Raw genomic sequence first — 26409 nt, forward strand, 5'->3', positions numbered from 1 at the left:
CCATAATCTATCAAACAAGTTCACTTAGACGTCTTGTATTGTTTTTAATTTCTAACACGTTATACAGAACTGTCCTGTCCACTTACAGTTAATCCTGGCTCACCAATTCCAATAGGTCCTGGAGGCCCAATTCTTCCTTCCTGGCCTCTATCACCCTATTGGGAAGGAATTTCAGAGATGTTACTTATTGTTTTATTACAGTGTGACTTTCAAAAGCACCCAAGTGACTGGGACTAAGGGACTTTTGAAAATGGGACTTAGCACTCTGGAGCCTAAGTTTCATTGAAAGTCAATGGGACTTAGGCTCCCAACTCATTTGGGTACTTCTGAAAATTTTACTCTTTACTCATAGGTGAGGTATAGTGCATCATATAATATCCCCTGGTGGCACTGAAATGAAACCACTAGCATCTTTTAATGAACAGTTAATATGAACTATAATTTATGAGCATAAAAAAGTCATCTTCATTTATCCTTAAGGCTAGATTGTAGCCCATCCTACATGCCAATGGGAACACAGTAAGGGGATAACAGGCACCCACTTATACTCATGCACCAGTACATGGTACCATCACAGCCAGCACACAGGGAGTATCAGGCTCCACAGAGCCATTGCATCCCCCACTCTGTATAAGGCAGTAGGGAGTTGGCATAGCAGTCCAGTACATTGGGCAGCATATGCCACACTGGGTGTAAACCTGGTGCAGTGTAGTTCCTCTACAGAGCATCATGGAGCCTGGGAGGGACACTATGACTCCCTAATCCACAATTTCCCTCCTGGGCACAAAAAGCAGCACAACAATGCGCTGCTTCTTCATCTGGGCAAATTACAAAATGATTATGTAGCCCTCATGCAGCACACGAATGCATTCCAACATCTCGCATTGTTCCACAGCATGGAAAACGCCCGTGAGTTCCATGGATGCAGGGAAAAGAGCAATAAAACCTTACGGGTATGTTGTTCTAGGCATTGGCCCTTTGTCCATACGGTACAGAAGATACATGGCCTAAAGCAATTTTTGAAGAATTAGCACCAGAAGTAATCTTTGGCTCAAACAAGATGCAGTAATGAATAGGTGCATAAGAGAGAAAATAGCAGGGAATCTCCATCTCCCAACTAAGAAATATGGGAGAAATAAGTCATTTATTCTCCAACAAGTATTTAGTTCCCTTGTCTCTGGCCATATATATTGTGTGTAAAAGCAGCCAACGTATATTTATACACTTTACATAAATATGCATAATGGTGCAGGATTGGAGGCAGACCATGTGTACTTCAGCCATGAAACTGATCTCACCTCTACTGATTTCAGTAGTTACTTCTGATTTTCACTGCTGTAGGTGATATTATAATAAGGCTTTGGGATAGCTGAAAGGCAACTCAACTACCTCCATCCTATGCAAGTGTGTAAACTTCTAAAGTTATATACTCTTAAGCTTCAAATAATAATAACTCACTTGTTATGGCAGTAAACTCAAGCTAACTTTCATTAAAATATACTACAACGGATTCACATAGAGACTGCATCATGATAGGAAATGTATTGTATTATTGATGGCACCTTAGAGACTAACAAATTTATTTGAGCACAAGCTTTCGTGGGCTACAGCCCACTTCATCTGATGCATAGAATGGAACAAATAGTAAGAAGATAAATATACATACAGAGAACGTTAGTCTCTAAGATGCCACAAGTTCCTGTTCTTTTTGAGGATACGGATTAACACGGCTGCTACTCTGAAACTTGTATTATTGATGATTACCTTAGGTCCTTGAAGTCCAACACCAGGGAGTCCGATGGGACCATAAGGACCTCTAGGACCTGGCTCTCCCTAAAGAAACAAAAGAAGTTAAGAGACAACAAAATGCTTGTGGTACTTTCATAATATTCCCCACAATATGTGTCCCTAGTGTCATTACAGATGGGAAAATATGTATTTACTTACAAAGAATTTTTCTGATCTAAGGAAATGAGTTCCAAAATTAATAAATGTCATGGGTGAAGTCCCAGGCCTGTTGAAGTCACTGGGAGTTGTGTCATTGACATCACTGGGGTCAGGATGTCACAGCATAAATCTAACCAATCTGAGAATAATGAGACCACAGGATTTTCTTTGCAACCATAAACTCCAAATTGTTGTTGTTTTTTATGCTGGTTCCTTGGTTGTTGACCTTATTTGGAACTTGATGTGTGTTGCTTAGTCCTTCGTTCTTTCTTTTGGGGATTAGGAAGTATTTATGCCTTAACTGTTGAGCTTAATATCTCCCCACACTACTGACTGTATATTATAGCTCCTCCATAAATCTTAGTCAGTCTCTGATTCTCAACTGTTCTTAGTGTGATTCTAATCCAGTTAAGGTAGGTTTCACTAACAAAAATGAGATCTGTAGACAATTAGTTCTGATGTGTTATCTAACAAATACTAAAATCACTGGCTTAAAACATCATTAGGATTTAATTTAAACCAAATAAACTCAACATTAAGACAAATATTTTATTCAGCTGCCTTGGTGATAAACCCAATATATACACTAATAGAGTCTTAATCTACTCTAACATTACTTGATATTGCCAGGGTCTCTGAATATGAATGTACCTGATGTTTGATACAATATATACTGTGGTAACAAGGTGAGTTGACCTCAGTGGCTGCAGCTGTGTACCCCAGTAGTTAATTTGGGCCAGTGTGTCGAGATCAGGACAGCTTTTGGATTTCCTTTCTCAGACCCTTACCCTTGTTCAGTGGTATGTACTTAATCCTATCTAGTGGCCTTTTTTAAGAACAGTAAAATTTTAAAAAGAACAGTCCCCTTTATTGTATTTTATTTAGCAAATTAGTAAAACTAATGAGGTTTTTAAAGTAGTTCATACAATATTTAAAATGCTTAGCTTGTTGAATAAAGCTATGTTTACACTACACAGTTTTGCTGACATAAGGTAGCTTATGCTGACCTAACTATGGAGGTGTACACATTGCAATGCTCCTCCCGCTGCTATAACTTGCCTGCTATGCCGACATACTAAAACCACCTCCACGAGAGACGTAGAGCTTAGGACGACATAGTTAGAGCAACTTAGTGTCAGTGTAGACACTACGTTGCTTACATCTTCCTAAGTGGACTCCAGGAGGTATCCCACAATGACCACTCTGGTCATCGTTTTGACTCCGCTGCCCTGTTGCCAAGTACACAGGTGAATGCTCCTCCCCTGTTAAAGCCCCAGGAAGTTTTTAACTTGCTCTTCCTCATTGCTCAGTGTGGAGAGCCCACATAGCAACTGCCCAGCTGAGCATGCTGGCTCCATGCAGCATACACGGCCTTATCTGGAGCACATCAGAGGTGGTGGATCTACTTGGTCTGTGGGGAGAAGAGGCTGGGCAGGCACAACTCGAATCCAGCTGCAAGAACTTGCTCAGGGCAATGAGGGGAAGGGTTATGATAGGGACACATGCAGCAGTGCTATGTAAAACTCAAAGCCCTGCAGCAGGCATAGCAGAAGGCAACAGAGGCAAATAGTTGCCTCTAGTGTGGAGCTGCAGACATGCTACTTCTACAAGGAGGGAGCTGGGGTCAGGGTGGTGGTAAAATAGCTTCCCTGTTGAGCTCCTCTTATATCCATGTGTTCATAACGCACAGCACAATAATAATAATAAATAGAGATATACCTATCTCATAAAAAGAAGAACAGGAGTACTTGTGGCACCTTAGAGACTAACAAATTTATAAATTTATAAATTTGTTAGTCTCTAAGGTGCCACAAGTACTCCTGTTCTTCTTTTTGCGGATACAGACTAACACGGCTGTTACTCTGAAACCTATCTCATAGAACTGGAAGGGACCTTGAAAGGTCATTGAGTCCAGCCCCCTGCCTTCACTAGCAGGACCAAGTACTGATTTTTGCCCCAGATCCCTAAGTGGCCCCCTCAAGGACTGAGCTCACAACTCTGGGTTTAGCAGGCCAATGCTCAAATCACTGAGCTATCCCTCCCCAATACTAAAAAACAGTGCAGGATCCATGCTTTCTGACACAGATGTCTGACTCGCAGACTGCCAGGACAGTTGAAAAGCTGCTAGAAACCTAGTATGATGCCTATGGAATGATGAGATTGAGAAACCTGCATCATGTGACGCTGAATCCCCTCCATGAGGCATTGCAAACCCTTCCCAAAACACCCTGCAACCAGTTGCACAGTGGAATAGCTACCCAGAGCTATTCCACTGTGCATCAACACTGCTCTCTGTGTTGATGCAAGAGCCGTTACTGTGGATGCACTTGGCCAACACAAGGAGCATAGTGTGGATATGCAACAGCGGTTTAACTTAGGCTATGTCTACACTACAAAGTTAAAACTATCTCTTTGTATACTAAGTACTTGCCATTTATTTCAAGGGGCCAGGATGTTTCCCCCAGAATTCTGGCCTGTCTTCTAGCAAAGAGTTAAACTAAGATGCAGGAAGAGGAGTGTAATAGTACATAATTTGCCCCAATGTCCTCCCACTGCTCTACAGCCAAAATGCTTCTGAAATAAATGTAGTCAAACTTTACTAATTCTGGGTCACTGAGAACGAAAATGATGCTTAAAATTGTTGATTGGCTCTAGTTTTCAAGATATGCTATTGGGTCAGTATATACGACCCTTGACTTGGGAATGGCAGAGGATAAGTGAGTTATAAAGGGAAGGGATCTCAATTTAAACCAGAAATGACTAAAATACATCTTTGACTGGATCTATGAATAAATCTATGACTGGGTTTGGACAGTACTTGCTTTTTAGGCAAAACAATGAATGATGCAATCTGAAGCTGGTATTGTGTCATACATGATATGAATTGCATCATGTTATTCCTAGAAGTCATGGATGATGCAATCATAACGAAGCTTACATCACTCTGCTGAACAAATTGCCCTATATCAGCTCTAGAAATCATACAGTGTCGTGCTCTCTTATTTGTCAGTGTTTGATTTTGCAAAGGGACACACTTCTGTTTAGCCAAAGTGAGCAGAGATGCCTCATACTTGTGTGAACAGTGCAGATAACTTCTGCTATGTTTGTGGTGAAGTGACTTTTGCATCACAAAAGCGCACTATGACCACTATGGTTAAGAAAGCCTATCACCTTTATTTTGGCTGCAAAACTGGAGATCAGGACAAGAGGTGGGCCCCACACATATGCTGCAACACTTGTGCAACAAATCTTCGCCAGTGGTTGAACAGGAAAAGGAAATCTATGCCTTTGGCAGTGCCAATGATTTGGAGAGAGCCAACAGATCATACCAGCAATTATTACTTCTGCATGGTGCCTCCAGTTGGGAAAGGTGTGTCAAAGAAGAAAAAGTGGACTGACTGTGCATTATCCAAACATTCCATCAGCTATATGCCCAGTACCCCACGGAGAAGGACTGCTGGTTCCTGATGTACCAGAATCATTCTCACTTGAGTCAGACAAGGAAGAGCATGAAACTTCTGGTCCTGAACCATCAATGTCACAGGACCCACAGGAAGATTTTCTCCCATCCTCCTCCTCTGAACCACACCTCATAACACAAGGTGAACTGAATGACATTATATTATATATATATGACATTTGATATATATTGTATCAAAGTTCTTTCTTTTCAACACATCATGACTGTCGTTATTAAAATAATTAACTCTATTTGAGAGAAACCTTTGCAACACCGACTTTTTAAGGCCCTGTTGGAAGATGTTGATGATAAACAATCTGATCTTATCTTGCACACAGAAGTACGATGACTGAGCAAAGGTAAAGTTCTTGCACGTTTTTAAAGCCTAATTGATGAGATCAAAGAATTTCTTAAGTCCACAAATCAGAACTTTGAGCAACTAGAAGACTCCAGCTGGTTAATGGACTTGGCTTTTCCTGCCGTCATCACTGACAACTTGATCATTTTAAATCTTGAGCTCCGGGGAATAGACAAACATGTGGCTCAAATGATAGGTTCTGTAAAATCATTCATAGCAAAACTGATCTTGTGGATGTCACATATGAAGACGAAGTCTCTCGTACATTTCCCAAGTATGAATAAAATGGTATGTGACAGTGATTTTAACCCATCACCATTTGTTATCCACATTCAAACACTTCTGGAACAATTTTAAAAAAGATTTCAACAGTTCACCATCATTGAGCCTGTAGTTGTCTTTCTTGTGAATCCTTTTACTTGCCAAATAGAGGTAACAGAAATGGCTACATCAATTGCGAGTCTCATTCAAGTAAGAACAGAAGAAGTGGAACTGGAGATTTTGGACCTTCAAAATTATATTGTTCTAAAATCCTGCGCAACAGATGAAAACTTTTGGAATCTGGCTGACCGAAAAAAGTTTCCTGCCTTAAAAAATGTAGCATACAAAATAAAATCTTATTTCAGTTCCACTTATCTATGCGAAGTTCTGTTTTCAACAATGAACATCATAAAATCAAAATACGGATCTCGGCTTACAGATGCCCATCTTGACGATTGCTTACGAACGGGAATATCATCCTACTCTCCCAACTACGAAAAATTGGCTGAAGAAATGCAGTGCCAAAAATCACACTGACTTTATTAGAAAAAACATGTGAATTAATGATATCTATTTTCCATTAAGTGCTGATGAGCATGTATGATTAATTTGTGTTTAACTTTTTTCATATGTGTTTGTTTGTTTATTGAAATCCAGATACAAGTAACAATACAAAGAATATCTTTTAATTAACCATAACTGGCTATCTGTACTGTTAAAGTAAGAATAATAAATACATTTGGACCAGCAGTTCATCTATGTTTTACTTTTTTAAAATAAATAAGATGAAAAATGTTTATGATATTTATTTTGTAAAAACTCCTTAATTTTTTGTACAGGTAGATAAAAAAGAGCAAATTCACATGGTAAGGTGAAAGAGTAATTGCCGAATAATTTAATTAATACCTTTTACATGTAAAATTACCTTTTTTTAATCTTATGGATTCATATATTATGTAATATTAAATATGATGTTTTTCGTATTATTTAATGTACAAATGCAAAATAAGCCTTGAAAAATCATTGGCGCCCGCCACACTCTTCTGCAAATATGAATGTGCTATTGGCCACAAAAAGGCAGTAGACCAGTGGTCTAGCCCAAGTCAAGCTGTTACCCAGGGTTCAAGCCATATGACTTTGAAGTGCAAATGCAGCCCCCTGACTTTGGGTCCTGGGAGTCTGCCAAAAGTATCTCACAATCTCATGGGACAGCTTCCTTTGTTCTCTCTATCCCAACAAACTTCCATCGACTCCAATGAAAACAGAAGCATGCCCCCCCGGCACACAGCAGCAGCTCAGTAAGTCAGCATTAACCCTTCCATTGTGTTCTGATGACTGAACTGCAAACACACCAGCAGAGAGCCTTCTGTGTTTGCAATGGAGACCAAACAAAACAAGCCTTTTGCAAAGCATGCTGCTTCATGGTCATCGGAGCACAGCCCGATCTTTGGTGAATCTCTGGTGTGAGGCCAGCACAACTGCGGACTTTATTAAGAGTATCAGGAATTATCACACATACCAACAAATAGCAAGATGAGTGGCAGTGTTGCAAATTTACTGGACTGATGACCAGTGCAGGGAGAGGATTAAGCAGCTCTAGAACAAGTATGGGAAAACCAGGAACCAGAATCACACCTTGGGCAACTCACTGACATCATGCCTGTTTTATATGTCACTGCAGCACGGAGCCAACAGTGGTGCAGGATGACCTGGTCAGTCAGGATGATGTCCTGCTTGCCCCAGAATCCAGTATGGGACTGGTGGGAGCCAGCAGCTGGCACTGTGTGAGGACCATGAAGTCACTCTGCTGAAACTGGTCTCAGAGCAGGCTTTGGAACAGGAGCAGCAGCAGCAAATTCTGGGTTCATACTCACAGGACCTGTTTGATGCACTCGTGAGCAATAGTCCACTGCAGAGCTTGCAGCAGCTACAGAAGCCACTTCTGAGCCCAGTAAGTGCCTGGATCCATTATAAGGTTTGTTAGTACCGTAATGGGAGGGATTTCTGCTCTGTGAACCAATTAGGGTGACCAGATGTCCAGATTTTATAGGGACAATCCCGATATTCAGACCTTTGTCATATATAGGTGCCCCCCCCATCCCTATTTTTTACACTTGCTGTCTGGTCACCCTAGAACCAATGCAAAAGTCATGAGAAGCCCTGGCTAGCAACATGTATCCACTAATGACAGATTGTATCAAGGCATCTTGGTTCCTGCCCCTTCCCCATTCCCATCACCACATGGAGTTGAAAATGGTGACTGGGAAATGGAAACAGCAAAGAATGCCTTTGAAAGACAAATTTTTTGCTAGAGCCTTTCCTGCTTCTTAAAAATAATAACCTTACATTGCCATGCCTGTAAGTATGCCTCTCTGTAACCACTCAAAAGTCTATCGAGCCACCTGGAAACGGTGAACTGTGTAGGGCTGGGGGAGGTAGAAATGTGTTCCAATTACAAATCTAGTCCACTTCAGTTAGAGGTAGGCCATGCTGTCAATAGGTGACAAAATCATTTGTGCCAAGTATGATTGGGTTTGAATTTTTGTCTCAATGTGCTGGGGTCGGGGAGGAGGAAGGCTGTGGACTTATGTTTGCACACAGGTAAGCCATGTGGAAGCTAACACAGTATCCTGTTGATTCCTTCATAAATTCTGACCCCATCTCAGGTGCTAGTAGCTAAGTCTCTGAGTTTGTCACGGAAGTCACGGATTCCGTGACTTTCCAGGACCTCCGTGACTTCTGCAGCGGGTGGTGCAGCTGGCCCGGGGGCCACCTGAGCAGCTCAGGCAGCCCCTGAGCCAGCCACACCAGCCATTGCTGGAGCAGTCTCGGGCCACCATGCTTCCACCTGCACCAGCACTCAAGGTGGAGGCAGCGCATGGAGCCGTCTGACCACGACTCCACCCAGGGGCCGCAGGGGCATGTTGCCGCTTCCAGGAGCTGCCAGGTAGGGAGCCTGCCACTCTCGCCAACCCCCACACCCGGTGCCCCCAGCACCAGCAGGAGTCCTGGGCTGTCCCCCCAGAGCACCTGGGCTGCCCTCCAAGAACACCCGTGGTGCCCCCTAGGTTCTTGCCCCCCTCTCCCCCAAGATTTAGTCAGGGGTATATCATACAAGTCATCAACAGGTAATGGGCCATGAAAATTTTGTTTACTGCCCGTGACCTGTCCATGACTTTTACTAAAAATACTCATGACTAAAACATAGGCTTACTAATAGCTGCAAACTTTTCCTGAAGCAGGAACTCCAGAGAGGCAGTCACATTTCAGGGTAGGGCATATTTTTCAGAGCCACTGTGGTAGCTGACCAGTCCACTCCACTCATACAGGTACTGTTCAGTCACTATACATTTGTGTAGTGGGGTGGCTCCCCCACTCCAGCAAAAAAAGGATTAAAGTCAGCCCTGGGAGAAGGTTGTGGCTGAGAGCTGCTAAGCTGGGCTGATTGGGGAAACGGCCGCAGCTGGGCCATGCCCCAATCAGGCCACAGCTGGCCTGTATAAAAAGGCTGTGAGCCACTGGCCCAGAAGGAGTCTCTCTCCAGGCTGGGAGAGAGCAGGACCTGGCTGCCTGCAGAAAGGGTACTGGAAATGAAGCAGGGCTGGGGAGAGCCAGAGGAGCAGGGGAGCTCCAGGCTGGCAACTCCCCAGGCTGCAGGGCCTGGTCCAAGGCCCATAGAGGTACTGGAAGGCAGCAGGTCCAAACCCCCTTGCCTATGATAAGTGGCTTTTACTCTGCAGTCTGCCCCAGTGAGCGGGGGCTAGATGGTGACTGGCAGTAGCCCACGACTGAGACAAGGTGGGGATTAGAGGGTTGGGGGTTTCCCAGAGAGGGAAGACCCATAGAGACTCGTTGGGGGTATTTCCAGGGGACAGCCCCCAGGTAAAGGGGCACTGGAGTCTGGGAGGGGCATGGGACTAGCTACAAGTGGGACACTGGCCTGCAGAGGGTGCCCAGGCTGGGAAAGCCTGAGATGACCAGCAGAAGGCACCGCAGGGGTGCGTCCCGTATGTTTACAGTTTGATTACTTCAACAGCATGCACTGCAGGTTTCCCACCAGTAGCTTGGAATAACATCTCCCTTTGCCAATCAGGCACTACAAGAACAAGTATGTTTTCAAAATGTGAACCGCCTGAAATGATAGAAAAAGCTTTTGTAACATGACCACTGGCTGCTCCCTTACACCATCCCAAACCCAAATAGTTCTGCAATTTTTAGAAAAAAATTAAAAGCTGTCTTCAGTTAACTTACCATTGTCTCTACACTTTTCACTGTGATTACCAAGTTGTGTTCTGGGAGCTTCAGTGGACTGAAGCATCCCTTTCACACAATATTACAAAGTAACATTTTATATCCTTGAAATTCCACAAGAATGACTTGTGTCCCTCACTGAGTTATGAGTTATTTATTGGTGTATTGCCCTGTTCCAGGCCCCCTTGAATTCTACTGGCTGTTGTACCTCCACAGCCAGCTCACAGTACTATATAAGCCTGGCCCAAAGTACCTTCACAGACCGTTCCAAGAGGAAGCATTTCTGTGATGAAGTTCTGGTTGAAGTTCCAGACAACAACAACAAGCAGGTCCAGTACGAAAGACAAAGGGACTTATGGCTAAAGAAAAAGCATGCCCGGAGGCAAGAGGAAAGTCTCAGGCTGGCTGCACAGCTTGAGGACAGGGTTTCAGCAAGGGAACAGGCACTTGCTTCACAGTTTCTGGAACAAGAGCAGCAGCTAAGGGAGAAGGACAGTACTCAACAGAAATAGCTTTTTTTTAGCAGCTAATATCACTAATGGTTGCAAGAGTAGCGACTCTGGCCGCATCATCCACAGCATGGCCTGTCTCCCTTCTGCAGTACCCTGTGCTGCAGTCCAGAACAGCTTGGAAAACTCAATGGCTGGGTGGAAGACCTCTCAGATGGAGATAAAGGAGGTGCTGGTCATATCGAAGCCCTTGGAAGCAGCACAAGAAGGTGTGTGCCAATGTGCTCCCCACCGGACTACCGGCACTATAAAGAAGTTTCTGCATGGCCTGGAGGCAGAAGATATGGACCTGAGTGTGAAGGCAAATCATGCCCTGTCCTCCCTTCTCCAGGGGGAGACTCAAGACCCCTGCAGAGACCCAGTGCAGTCCTGGCCATAAGAACTCCAGAACTAACTTCTGGAGGTGGGCCAGGGTACCCAGGGGCAGGCTCAGGGTGTTGAGTTGGTGCCAGAGCATGGACGGGACTAGTTGGTTGAGCACAAATGCCCTTCCCCGCAGCATTCCTGTCCATCTCAGCAGCTGCTCAGCCACCATGTCCTCCAAGCCTTGCAAGAGAATGGTCCTATTGAGTTCTGGGCTTGCAAGAGATTGGTTGAAGGCAGGTATATTAGCCCTAGAATGATAAAGGCCCTTTTCCCTATAAACTGAAAAGGAACTACCTCAGGTGCCCTTATCTGACCTGAGTCCAATTAAGGGCTACCTGACACCTTTAAAAACGCATCCTCTGAGAGAGGAGGAGGAGACAAGCTGCTATAGGGATAGTGACAGCAGAGAGAGAGGCTTCTCCACTGAGAGGCTGCTGTCCTCCCTTCAGAGGAAACAACCTTACTGAATGCGGGTTTAGGGGGAAGGACTGGCAGCCCAGGGCCAATAACAGGACATCACCCCCCCAGCGAGGGGTAGGAAAAGGTATTCCCCTTTATTTTGTGTTTGTGAATTTGTTTGGAGGAGGAGCACTCCTGGGGCCTGCCCGAAGGCCTACCTTGAAAATATTGATAAACCCAGAGTGGGAAGACAAACGCTGTCCAGAGTGGAGCTGATTTAATCCAGGCCCTGCCCCCACCACCACCAAAGGAGGAAGTGCTAAGCCTGGCAGGACAGAGGAGGTGCCTTGCCACAACAGTTAGGTACAGCAATTCACACAGTGCCTCCAGCATGTAAGTTATTCCCAGTTATACTGTATGAGTGCTGTTGCCAGCCACTCTTGAATTACACTGCAGAGCAACATCAGCAAATTCCCAGTCCCAGACTTTCCCCCAGCAATGTACATCTTGTACTGCCCAGCTTTCTCCAGGACAATACAAGCTCATATAAAGTCTGTCATTTTATTAATAGAAAATTATATGCACAAATCCTGTTATCCCAAATGGAGTTTCCCAAGCACATTGGTTTAGATAAAAAAAAAAGTTTATTAACTACAGAAAGCTAGATTGCAAGTGTCTACATGTAATGAGGCATAAAAGTCATAATCGGTTACAAGAAAATAAAAATAAAATGCAACTAATGCCTAACTTAACAAGCTAAATGAATTCAGAGCAACATCTCTCTCACCAGATATTCCAGCTGTCTTATGGCTGAATTCTTTTCAGTCAGGATCCCTCCCCCAGTCAATGCTGCTTCCTTTGTTCTTCAAGTATTGTTGATGCCATGGGTAGATATAAAGGGAGGAATCATTTGGGGCATTTGCTGTCCCTTCTTATAATTTTTTCTCTTCTTTGAGAATCATCTCTAGCTGAGGTTCAAGAGACAGAGAGTCTGCATGGACAGGAACCCCAAGCTATTTCTTTATCAAGATGTAGATTTTTCACCCATACTCTTTTTTCCTGCTAAAGAATGGCCACTTAACCAGATGATAATCCATTTGATTTAGCTGACAACTGGCGAAAGCGTCAGTTTGCCTTTTGCCTCTAAGGAACTGGTTTGTGACTGCTTTCCAGATTTGGAACATGTCTTAGTAATATCATACCATAGAATCTTATAACTTTACATTCAATGTTGCCACACATTTTACCATGACAATAATGATCAGCAAATTGTGAGTTTTCAAATGATAAAGTGCACTCCTTTTATAAGAATCACATCCATCTCGGATTATTTGATTTTTATAAGTGGTTGATTCTTACAACCAGGGTATAGGTTAGTATAGGAATAATTTTGTCCCTGTAGTTTTGATCGGTTGATTCTTATATCAGTGATTCTTATAAATAGAGTACGCTATACATTTCATACAAAGTATGCCTTGTGAGGTATCATAGCCCTGTAAAAGAGTCTATACCCCTATGTTAACCTATCAGGGATGTATCAGACCAAGAAGCTCCACGGAAGCAGTCTGGTTAATCGCAGTGAAAGAAATGCAGAGACAATGGTAAGATAAAAATTCTAAGCTTCTTTTTGTTTTCTAAAAATTGAATAACTACTTGGGTTTGGGGTGGGGTAAGAGGGAAGCCAGTGGCCTTGCTACAAAAGCTTTTTCTATCATTTTAGGCCTTCCACATTTTGGAGGCCACAACAGTTCTTGTGGTGTCCAAGTGGCAAAGGGAGATGTCATTCCAAGCTACTGATGGGAAACCTGCAGCATATGCAACTGAAGTATTGACTGAATAGCACATCTTTAAGTGGAGTAGGCTGGTCAGCTACTAAGGCCTGGTCTACACTAACCCCCCAATTCGAACTAAGGTACGCAACTTCAGCTACGTGAATAATGTAGCTGAAGTCGACGTACCTTAGTTCGAACTTATCACGGTCCAGACGCGGCAGACAGGCTCCCCCGTCGACTCCGCGTACTCCTCGCGCCGAGCAGGATTACCGGAGTCGACGGGGAGCACTTCTGGGTTCGATTTATCGCATCCAGACAAGACGCGATAAATCGAACCCAGAAGTTCGATTGCCTGCCGCCGAACCAGCGCATAAGTATAGACAAGCCCTGAGTTGGTTCTTGAAAATATACCCTTCCCTGAAATGTGACTGCCTCTCTGGAGTTTCTGCTTCAGGAAAAGTTTGCAGCTATCAGCACCCGGGATTGGGTCAGAATTCATGAAGGTTGATGCATTAGCTTCCACATAGCTTAGCCTTTTATGGTTGCATGCAAACACACAGAACTCCACAACCTTCCTTCTTACCCTACATCCCCATTTCTGGACAAAATTTCAAATCTGTCATACTTGGCACAAATGATTTTGTAATCTATGGACTGCATGGACTACCTTTAACTGAAGTGGACTAAATTTGTAAATGGAACACATTTCCACCTCCCCCACCCTCATACAGTTAACTGTTTGCAGGTAGCTTGTTAAACTGTTGAGTGGTTACAAAGTGGCACATTTACAGCCATGGCTATGTACATTATTATTTTTAAGAAACAGGAATGCCCTAGCAAAAATGTGTGCCTTTCCAGTAAAACTTCATTTCCAAGGCATTTTTACTGTTTGCATTTCCTGGTGGGGTGGCGTGGGGGAGCCAAGTCAAGAGCGGCATATAATCCACCATTAAGAACATAAGAATGGCCATACTGGTTGGACCAAAGGTCCGTCTAGCCCAGTATCCTGACTTCCAACAGTGGCCAATGCCAGGTGCTTCCGAGGGAATGAACAGAACAGGTAATCATCAAGTGATCCATCCCCTGCCTCCCATTCCCAGCTTCTGGCAAACAGAGGCTAGGGACACCACCCCTGCCCATCTTGGCTAATAGCCATTGATGGACCTACCCTCCATTAATTTATCTAGTTCTTTTTTTTTTTTTGAACCCTGTTAGTCTTGGCCTTCACAAGTCTGGCAAAGAGTTCCACAGGTTTACTGTGCATTGTGTGAAGAAATAATTCCTTTTGTTTGTTTTAAACCTGCTGCCTGTTAATTTCAGTTGGTGATCCCAGTTCTTGTGCTATGAGAAGGAGTAAATAACACTTCCTTATTTACTTTCTCCACACCAGTCATGATCAGCAGATACACACTGCTAGCTAGCTAGGGCTTCTCATAACTTTTGCATTGGTTCATAGAGTGGAAATCCCTCCCATTACTGTATTAATAAATATTAAATTGGAGACAGAAACTTACCAGGTTCAAGGGTGGCTTCTGTCCCTTCTGTGTCTGCTGCAGGCTTTGCGGTGGGCTGCTCCTGAAGGGGCCATCAAACAGCTTCTCAGAGTACAGCCCCAGGATGTGCTGCTGATGCTCTTGCTGCAAAGCCTCCTCTGGGACCAGTTTTAGCAACAGTGTCACTCCACTGTCCTCATGTGCAGAGGTGAAAGTAAGCCGGTACGCCCTGGAACAGCATACCGGTAAGAGCCAGTACACCAGCCCGGCTTCCCCAGGAGGAAATTTAAAGGGTCTGGGGCTCTCAGCAGCAGCTGGAGCCCCTGGCCCTTTAAATTGCTGCCAGAGCCCCGCTGCCAGAGTCCCTGGGTAGCCGAGGTGGCCAGGACCCCGGGGCTCCAGTGGTGATTTAAAGGGCCTGGGGCTCCACTGCAGTAGCAGTGGCTGGGAGCTCCTGGCCCTTTAAATCACCACCGGAGTCCTGCCGCCGCTACCCCAGGGCTCCAGCAGCAATTTAAAGGGCCCAGGGCGGTAGCGGCAGCCGGAGCCCTGAGCTCCAGGGCTCCCAGCCACCTCTGTAGCTGGTAGCTCTGGCAGTGATTTACAGGGCCCGGGGCTCCCAGCTGCCACTACCGCAGCCGGAGCCCAGGGCCCTTTAAATCTCGTTCTAAAGGGCCTGGTACTCTAAAGGCCCTGCTTCTTCCTGTTGAGACCACACCCTTTCCGGTTGAGGTCCTGTCCCCTGCTCAGGACTCCAGCATACTGGTAAATCCTTTAAGTTACTTTCACCCCTGCTCACGTGGCACCTGCCGCTACTTCCCATCAGTCAATTCTGAGGGCAACAGGGTGAATGGCTCTGTGCTTGGCACAGTGCCCAACAACCAGTCAAACTCATCCTAAAAGGGGCATGATGTAAGCGAGTTGCTGAAGGCACGGTTCTGGTCTCTGGTTTTCTGGTTCTTGCTCGTGAGCTACTTAATCCTCTCCCTGCACTGTTCACCAGTCCAGTAAATCTGGAAAGCTGCCAGCTTCTTTCTCATTTGCTGGTACGTGTTATTCCTGGTACTCATACGAAAGTCCACAGTGGTACTGCCCTCCCACCAGACTTCACCAAAATCTGTCTGTGCCCAAACTAGCACACAAACAATTGCAATGTAGCCAGTGGTTGCATGGCTGGCAACTCGGGCTACCTGCCTGAGTATAAATCCACTCAGACCCCTGGGTACTTAGTCAGGTGGCCTGAGCCACCACCCATGCTATCCTGGCTACACTGCTATTTTTAGCTCACAAACTTGAGCAAAGTTTGTCTACTTCCACTGGGAAGCAACTTCCCAGCTGCAGTAGATGAACCCTAAATCTGCCGTGCTCACTAGAATGGAATATATAAACTAAGAGGAAAGCACCAATACAGTTCAGAAAAAGTAAATGCAATATACAATAAGATTAGCTGGTAATACGGTACATGCATTGTCAATGTGAAATTACAGAAAGAAGCCAAGACTTCTAACTTTTGCAAAGCTTAAATCAGGATTAGTAGAGACATGGCTATTTCGCCACATGCATGAATAGTTTCTTTCAGAACCATTTTTTTTTTCTTGCTGAAATAATCCACTATGGGCTTCCTTAATTGTGTTTTGCATGAAAGATGGACAAAAAAGAACAAGAAAAGCATTTGTCAGGAAAGGAAAAAATTATCAGACCAAGATTCCAATATAATTTATATCAAATATTTTCCACATATAAAACTGTTCCTTCGTGTCTTCAACTGGACTTGTTGCCTCAGGAACAAAACTTGAATATATCCCAAATTGTACACGCAATTCTAATGGAACCTAAAAATGGTATTTCATTCTTTAGGCTACCCATAGTTCTGCTGTAAAATGGATAACTTGCAGGTGTTAACCTCAACCCCTATATTTTGAAAGAGATGGTTGAGGATTTAACTGTACAACACTCATTGAAGATAATGGAAATTTTATGAGTAGAACAAATATATTTGCATAAATCAATTTGCTAATAATTTGTGAACAGGAAGAATGCCTACATTCCTCAAATACTTGGGCCAATGAATTCTAACTAGCTCTGGTTACAACTACTCATTATTTTGAACAATCTATCTTAAATATGTCAAAGGCCTTGGTATTCATTCAGGACCAACTCCTTGTCTAATGTTTTTTAATTCCATTTTTCAGTCCTCAGAACACAAAGCATTACATAAATACTCAACTCTTCTTAAGAGATCTTTCACATCTGAATATTTCCTAACAGCAAAACAGAAACATATCAAACAACTTCAACAATATTCAAGCACAAAATATTTCACCCTAAAAAGTAATTTTGTAGCAAGCTGCCTGAACGAATTTAGAGCCTTGTCAGTAACGCTAAGATTTACTACCCTGATGACACTGCCCTACTGTACATTATTCTCATGCTGAGCACACCACTGTCAAGAAACTCATGACATCGCAGTGATAAAACTGATCTAGCACTCTGCTTATCTTGCACACACTCCATATTCCACACAGACAGTCCTATATCTTACCTTATTTCCTTGAATACCTTTTGGACCTGGCTCGCCTGGAGGTCCACTGATTCCCTATACCAAAATAAATATCATAGAATTAGTTTTCTTTAAAGATACATAAGTTTCTTTTGAATGTTGTCTTGAACACAATACAGTAAAATATCTTTGGGGCTAGAGCGGTCTTTGTTATACATTTGTATAGTGGCTAGCACAACAGAGCCCTGGCCTCGAGGTGCTACCATAATACACATTAATAATAATAACCAGCTCTTGCAGAAAGAATATTTTACTTCTACATATAATTTGCATGTATTTAATTTGGAGCTTCTTGTTCCTCTTTCTCCAGCTCCGGACTCTGTGATACTTCCATACTGCCCCCTATGCCTGGAATTCCCTTCCCTGGCAAGTTCACTAAATCACCACCTTCTCTCTCTCTCTATTCAAGTCTGTAAAGAAACCACTTCTGTGAGGCCAGCTATCTATTGTTGAGTTGTGGTTTATTTTGATTTTCTGAAAAACATTGCATTCTGCAAGATACTTTTAGAACTAGTTGTTACTGTGGCCACAATTGTGTTCTCAGACACAAAGAAAACAATCCTCTGACCTCTGTGAGTGGTATGTAAGTACCCAGTCTGCAGCACTTACACAAAGGCGTGGGGTATGAGTGTGTCCATATCACAAATGGGTGGTCAGGCTGCTGGGTGCAGGTTGATGAGTTACTGTGAGAAACAGCAAAAATGTGGAACTGACTGTTCTACATCCTATTCATTTAGCCCTTAAAACTCTCCTTGACACCCAAAGTAGATCTCTATCTCCATAGTCAGCTAGTGGGAGTCCCAGGACCACTTGGCAGGTTGCCCATAATGGGGTTGTGCAGTGCACTTCATTGCAGCTCCCAGCAGCAGAGCTGATCACCAGGTCATTGTGTCTCTGTCTATAGGTATGTCTACACAACAAAGGAAAACTTGTGGCTAGCCCATGTCAGCTGATGGGCTCGTGGGGCTGTTTCATTGCTGTGAAGACTTCCGGGCTTGCCGTGTAGCCCAGACTCTAAGACCCTGTGGGGTGAGAGAGTCCCAGAACTTGGGCTCCAGCCCAAGCTTGGAAGTCTACACAGCAATGAAACAGCCCCACAGCCCAAGCCCAATGAGCCCAAGTCAGCTGGCGCAGACCAGCTGCGGGTTTTTCTATGCTGTGTAGACATACCCTATGAGGCCTCATGGAGTTTTCCTGTTGGATGGGCAGAGATACTCATGAGCAATAAAGAAGTTTCAACCATGAAAACTGCTTTTTATTACAGTAGAAAGTTTGGGAAATACTAGAAAATGTTATGCTGGTAAAAAGAAAAAGAACTGGCAAGAATCTGTTTCCCTGATTTTGCACCCCCTGTGGCAGGCTTGGCAAAACTATCAATTTATTGTACCTCTCCCTTGCCTAATAAACCATACCAATTGCTCTACAAACCATGCAACAACACACCAGTATTCCTAAATAATCGCAAAATAATGTAGTTCACAAATCATTTTAAAAAAACCATCATAACCATCAACAAAACAGTTAAAATTCTAAAAGGCAAATTATCAAACCTAGCAAAGAATTCTCCCATAGAAACAAGCGGTATAGCTAATGTTGTCTGTGTCTCCTTTCTGACTGAGGTTGAGACTAGTTGATTTGTTCAAGTAAGGCTGGTGACAGTATGTGTGTTTGTATGTATGTAAATGTCTGCCTTTATTCTGTATTTCCTCGTTCTGAGTTGATTATTATTTGCCACTAACAACCTTAACTGGTTTTAGTCAAATTGTTGTGTGTTTAAATAAAAACAAATTCTACTTTATTCTGTTAATAAATGAGGGACTTTACATAAAAAAAACAAAATAATTTTAAGCCTATGAGAACACAAACATTGAAAATAATTCCTAACAGAAGTTTTGGAAATCACATCACTCTTTTTGATGTATTTGTCTTGGTGAAAAATAGATTACCAAGAAGTGAGATGAAGAAATGTCTGTGCAGTAGAAAATGTGCATCAGGCAGGATGTCAGGGAATCTAATAATGTAATTTTCTGTAAATGAGATCAATCACTATCCAGTTTATTGTTTGGCATGTTCCTTTTGGTCACTGAAGGTACTGTATTCCCATTAGTAATTATTTAGTTGCCACAGTTCATAGTTACAGTAAATCGCTGAGCATATTGGATTAATCCTCGATCTGTTTTTATTTTCCAGCAATTTTTTGCATCAGAAGTCTTCCAAACAAACTGAATATACAGCATAATATACTATAATATAAATATAATATAATTCGGAAATATAATGTTCTATAATATTAACAATATCCAACATTAGTTTTGAAACAAGGGTATCACAGAACTAAAAACTACATTGACTACTGTACATTGAAAGGAAAAAAATGTTCAGTTCATTATGACTTCACCTAAAAATAATAGGGTTGTTTTCCTACTAAATTGTTCCGAAGTTATTTTTTACAAGAATTCAGAAATGGCTCAATTTGCAACAGTTAGCTGCTGGGTATTTTACAAAGGATGCATAACTGAACACACACTGCATGGAGAGTTTAGTTTCTGTAGGGAAATGGTGATTATTTGATTTGTCTCATTTTATGATAGGTCTAAATCTCTCTGATTCATGATGTTTCTATCTAGAAATAGTTGGGCTGGGCGCAGAAGTGGAGTGGAAAAACTCTATGCACTTTCCAAGTACCAGCATATGGAGCCACTAGGGAGACATGCGTCTGATGAAGTGGGTATTCACCCACGAAAGCTTATGCTCCAATCAGGGCCGGCTCCGGGCACCAGCTTGTCAAGCAGGTGCTTGGGGCGGCAGCTCCGGAGAGGGGCGGCACGTCCAGGTATTTGGCGGCAATTCGGCGGACGGTCTCTCATTCCGCCTGGGAGCAAAGGACCTCCCGCTGAATTGCCGCCACAGATCGCGATCGCGGCTTTTTTTTTTTTTTCTTTGTCTGCTTGGGGCAGCCAAAACCCTGGAGCCGGCCCTGGCTCCAATACATCTATTAGTCTTAAAGGTGCCACAGGACTCTCTGTTGCTTTTTAGAGAGACACAAGTAGCTTCCTGAGGTCTCTGCCATACTAAGCAAATATCTCCAGATCCCTGTCCTCACTCTTTCTCTGTAGAGGGACCGTGGAAGTTACTGGAACCCAAGGTTACCAGTAACCCCAAGAGAGAGAGGCAAGATATGGGCCTCCTACAACAGATAATTAAAAATAAGTGAGATTGGAACTGGGGGATTGGCAGCAATGAAGGAATTGTCCATCATCCCTTTTCAAGCAACAAGAAGCATTTTCTTCCCAATAAGATGGGACCTTACTTTGACTCATCACTCTTGCTACTGAAACTGTCATGTTAGTGTTCAGGATCTATCAAACCTGTGTGCTGCCTGCACTGCTAAATGTGTCATAAACCTCTTACAGACAGAACTGGAGCAGCTAGAGACACACCATAGGCACTGTCTGTTCCAAATCCTGAACCTAAAGTGGTTTGACTTTGTGTGAAATGCCAAAATCTCACAGAGATCTAGCCTTCCTCCAGTTGCTCATTACATTCAAAGCAGCACTACATGCTCTTTGGCCATGTCACCTGGATGGACAAAAATATGCCAGCACACCACGCTCTCAGACTCTCCATCGGCGTGCAAAAGCACGCGTACCTTGACCCTACATGGCGTCGCCTGTGGGGCTGCCCCAGAGATTCATGGATTTTCAGGACTGAGCCAGATCTGGGAATTTTACTCTACAATGTCTAGTGTGATGCCATCAACTGTGGTCACACTGGCTGATGCAATGGGTCCTCAGTAGACTATGCACATTTGATGATGATATTGACATTTGAGCTCCTCAACCAATTCCATCTCTCCAGCTATCATTCATCTGGGCAGTACTCTGCCCATCTTGCTGGCATATTGGGGAGTCTGCCATATATGGTCATTGAGGGGTGAAGCCTTTAGATTCTAGCTATGTGATTTGGCAGCTACATAGGTGTTATGTGGTCAGTCTAACAGGAGAAACTTCTCCCACAGTATGTGGAAAGCTCTACAGTTGAGGATTCCAACTGAGCCACACAGCTCTGGCTAGGCTCTGTGCCAGATACATAGCAGGGGCCAGGATTTGGTCCATAAAGAATTTTCTGAAATTCATAGAGTTGCCATGATTTACTTTATTTGTCAAAATGTGAAACTTTGCAGAGTTTAGCAATAAAATGGATTGTGTGATAAATACAGAGCAACGTTACAGAGAACAGCATAAGTAGTACTCTTTATTATTTAATAACTTTCAGCTTACTCACCTGTGGTCCCCGCGGTCCTTTTCGTCCAAGAGGGCCTTCTAAACCCTGGGTGGGGGGGAAGGTAGCAATACACTTTATCAATTAACTGCATTTAGAACCACATATTGCTAAAGCACAGTATTGAAAATGTAGCCCAAATTGTTTTGTTCTTTATAATATACAAAAAGACCAGATTTGTTTATACCATGTCTCCACTCATGAATTTCCTCTGGATTTCATTCCCTGCTCCACTATGGCTATGTCTACACTTAAAATGCTACAGCAGCACAGCTGCAGCCCTGCAGCTGCGTTACTGTGGTACTTCAGTGTAGACAGTCACTTCAGCAACGTGAGAGTTTCTCCTGTCGCTGTAGTTAATCCGTCTCCCCAAGAGATGGTAAAATTCTTCCATCAACCTCGCGCTGCCTACACCAGGGATTAGGTCGGTATAGTTATGTTTCCTCAGGGGTATGAATTTGTTGTTTTGTTTTTAGTAATTCTGTTTTTCCTTTGAATTGTCTCTTGATGTTTGATCAAACACCTTTATTATAAGAGATATAGAAGGTGGCTTAGGGAATGTTTACATGGCAATGTAAGCCCATAGTTTGAACTCAGGCTCAAGCCTACCCCCCCTTCCATCTGCACACAAATCACCCTAACTCAGGGTTCAGATCAACGACCCAGGATTCAAGTTCTATTGGTTTGCAGTGTAGATGCAGGTCGACTGGACAAGTGCTCTTGAAGTCTGCCAATAGTATCCCACAATCCCACAAGCTAACTTTTTGTCCTCTAGACAGTCAAGTCTTCCTACATTGCCCCATGAACAAAGGGCTAGAGTGGCAACATTTTGGGAGAGCGATAGGAAGTCTGGGATATGAGTGGTTGGACTCAGACCCACATAATGTAGTGTAGATGCTGGAGCCCCAGGGTTCAACAATTCCTAACCTGGGGTTACAAATGCATGTAGATCCTCAAGCCCTAGGTTAATGAGCCCAAGGTCTGTTAATTCGAGTTCTACTAATCCTGGGTTTATATTGCAGTGCAGATGTACCCTCAGAAATCAATCCCTATTGATAGATAAGAGTTAGTTGGTTGCTTAGCTGGTTGTCATCTGATACATGTTCTGAATCTCAATTTCTATTGATATAACTGATGGAAAATCTTTAACAAACCCAGCAATGATCATGTTCTCTGTGATACAGGGGCTGAGTCTGATCTCACTTGAATAAGTTTTACACTGCCGTAACTTCAATTGATTTTAACCTAGTTACTTCAAATTACGCATCAGAATCAGACTTATCATTTTCAAAAATCATAAAAACCTTTATCTTCAAAAGTAAACGTGCATTTATCTATTATCTTATTAGCTGACACATTTATGCTCCATAAAAAAAATTTACTAGTTACAGCTACTGTCCAGTTCCAGTGTAGTTCATAAATCTGTCTTTCTGCTGTACTAGTTTTTCACTATTTACCAGAATGCACACTTAGGGATGGTCCACACTAACCCCCCCGTTTGAACTAAGATACGCAACTTCAGCTACGTGAATAACGTAGCTGAAGTCGAAGTATCTTAGTTCGAACTACAAGATACTTACCACGGGTCCACACGCGGCAGGCAGGTTCCCCCGTCGACTCCGCGTACTCCTCTCGCGGAGCAGGAGTACCGGTGTCGACAGCGAGCACTTCCGGGATCAATTGCTTACCGCCGAACCCGGAGGTAAGTATAGACATACCCTTAGTGTTTAACTCACATCTGGCTCAATTACAATTTGCTTCCCAAGTAAAAAAGAATTTTAGGCCAATCCAGATGTTCCCCTGTTTTTTTCCTCCTCATCCTCTCTTCATTTTTTTATATTTCTACATATACAGAAGTCAGTGGATCTGGCTGTCCTTTCCACAGCATGTGTCTTGTTTTGATCTTGTAATTGTCCTGATGAATAAAGCAGCTGATGGAATGGAATGCTTTAAATGTCACTATTTCCTCATCTTGAAATAGATTCAAAAGTTCAAGACATTGTATGTATCCCGGCATCTGAGGGCCTGATCCTGCAGGGATTAACTACTGAATATAGTGCTTGCTACCATGAGTAGCCACAATGATTTGATGCACATTTGCAAAATTACATGAAGATATGGCAAAGCAACCACTAGAATGAAACAAATCATGATAGTTAGTGTGTGTAGAATCAAACCTACACTGAGAATATGCATAAATGGTTAGAAGCAGTTCTGATTTCAAATCAAGACAAGTTTTCTGCATTTTGAGCCATTGTCTATATTCTAGTCTGATTTGCATTTAGGGAAACCCATCTTGCAGGCAGTGGGAAATATCAGATGCTCCGTTGAAGTCAGTGTAATTAATTAAATTAGAAGAAAGAAAAATAAACCCTCCTCCTGGACAGCCAACAATACTGCCTATTATACTGCAATGCCAACCACTTCATCTTCTAAATTTGTTTCTGAATATTGGAGTTGTGCTCTTGACACTCCTCTTATGTGTGTTCAATGTCTGATAATTTTTCCAGAGGCACAGATTTTTTTTTTTTTAATTCTTGAGAGGTGGTTGGCAGATTTTCAAATGTGCGTTGAGCTGGTAATTCTGTGGGTGACTAATATAACTCTGGTCTGTTCAGTAACTTCTAAAAGTGCTTAATCCATTATAATTTCTTTACAGCTCCTTTACAGATGTCAAATGTTTTTTTCATCACTGTCCTTAATGCAAATTAAATAACAGAGGAACACTCTGCTTAGCTTTCTGTAGTCTTGGCATATGGTTTTTATGTCCGATCTCCTGGGCTGCTTTGTCCATGTTATTTGCCAGCTTCTGAACAACTTCCTTTTATCTTAATACACATTTCACTTAACCTCCTACTACTTTGCACGTTGCCCAAACTTGTATTCTTTTTTTCATGTGAGATGTGCAACTCCTCTATTTCTTTAATGTCATCATCTCTTCTGATTCACTTGTCCTTAAAGATATTTCTGAACCCCTGCTATTTCACATGATCTGGTAGGTCTTTCTTTGTGACAAATCTTATTGCTTAAAAGTATGTCCTAGCTGCCAACGGAAATGTTTCACAAACATCTGCTTTGTTAACTTACATCAAATGACTGCTCTATAGGCACTAAGAAACTTTCCAGTTTTGCCTCTGATAAGGTGTACATATTACAGAGACTAATAGCGAAGAAAAATTGTAAATATTTTGGTAATATGATGTCATTACAAAGCTAATTGATGCCTCTTAAGAGTTACCACTATTCCTTTTATGTCAATTGATTTTAAATTGCTTATATAAAAGTCTAATCCGTTTCAATCTAATCATAATGCATGTCTATATAGAAAGGGATAGGCTATGTTATCTTTCCCATGGGCCTGATTTAAAATCAATAAAGTTAACAGGATGACTGCTATTGTCTTCAGTGGGGTTTGGCTCAGGTCCTATATGCATCTGTAATTCCCTTTACAGGATATATTCAAAAATAGGGACAGAATATATATACCCTGTTTCCCCGAAAATAAGACAGTGTCTTATATTAATTTTTGCTCCCAAAGATGCGCTAGGTCTTATTTTCAGGGGATGTCTTATTTTTCAGAAATGAAAAATGCCTTATTATCGGTGGATGCCTTATTATCAGGGAGGTCTTATTATCGGGGGGATGCCTTATATTACAACGAGAGGCAAAACTGTAAGTAGGCCTTATTTTCGGAGGATGTCTTATTTTCGGGGAAACAGGGTAGTATGTGTATAATTAGGGGCTGGGCATAAATTAGGTAAAGTATGGCGGGGGTCCTTAATTTTGTATGTTTGTTTCAGTGTTACAGAGTATTACAAGGGGTAGGTGAGTCTTGAAAATCACCAAAATATGTGTTATGGAATTTATGGAGAGCGCCTTATAGATAGGGCTGGTAGCAGTTTCTATTATGGTTGCTGAACACTAGAAATTATAACTTTCAGTTCCTTATAATTTTGCCAGACTCTAACTGTTTGGGCTGAAATTTTTCAAGCTGGATATCTGCCTCAAGCAGTTCAGCTCTCTCTGAGAATGAGGCTAGGGAAAAATATATTACTTAAATATATTACCATGTTAAAAAGCTTCGGTAACGTTTTCTTTGAAAAGTTCTAGCACTCCCATGTTTTGGAAAACTGGGACTTTCCAGGCAGAGAGCCTGGGCCTAGGAGCTGGAATGGGATGGACAGTGAAACTGTATAAGGGAAAGAAGGCTGGGACTGGGAACTAGTATGACTGGAGAATGTGGGTGAAGGGAAGAAAGAGAGAGAAATCAGACAGGAGTGGGGAACTGAACTGTGTGGACAAGAAGGCTGGGACTGGGATGAAACACCTGAGCAGTGGAGACTGGGAGTGAGATGAGATGAGACTGGAGGCTAGGTGAGGAGACTGGGAGTGAGATGAGGAACTGGGATGGGGAATAGATGGGACTCTGACAGGGACAAGTTGGAGGGATAGGGTAGAAAGGGTCAAGCTTATGGGGAACAGCCAGAAGGGTCCGGCACACTCCCTCCAGAGCCTGGAATGGAACCCAAGATTCCTGAATCTCACCCAGGGCTGGCTCTGGCTTTTTTGCCGCCCCAGGCAAAAAAGCCTCCGGCCGCCCCCACCCCCCAGCGCGGCAGGGGAGGGCGGCCGGAGCGCAGGGGGAGGGCGGTGAGCCCCGGACGGGGCTCCGCTGTCCCCGGCGGCCAGAGCGCTGGGGGGAGGGCGGTGAGCCCGCTGTGGCTCCGCTGTCCCCGGCGGCCAGAGCGCTGG

The 26409-nt window shown here is 43.2% G+C and overlaps 1 protein-coding gene across 2 annotated transcripts in view; it reads right to left on the reverse strand.

Moving 5' to 3' along the window:
• Positions 1-26409, reverse strand: part of COL28A1 (collagen type XXVIII alpha 1 chain) — a 141901-nt gene that overhangs the window by 99452 nt on the left and 16040 nt on the right. For both annotated transcript variants that reach the window (XM_034760512.1, XM_034760511.1), the window contains exons 10-13: positions 21661-21705; positions 17359-17412; positions 1765-1833; positions 87-155 (exon numbers count right to left, since the gene is read on the reverse strand). In XM_034760512.1, the coding sequence (XP_034616403.1) occupies positions 87-155; positions 1765-1833; positions 17359-17412; positions 21661-21705 (237 nt within the window). The remainder of the gene's footprint in view (positions 1-86; positions 156-1764; positions 1834-17358; positions 17413-21660; positions 21706-26409) is intronic.

Source organism: Trachemys scripta, chromosome 2 (genome assembly GCF_013100865.1).
Source record: "Trachemys scripta elegans isolate TJP31775 chromosome 2, CAS_Tse_1.0, whole genome shotgun sequence".
Lineage (NCBI taxonomy): Eukaryota > Metazoa > Chordata > Testudines > Emydidae > Trachemys > Trachemys scripta.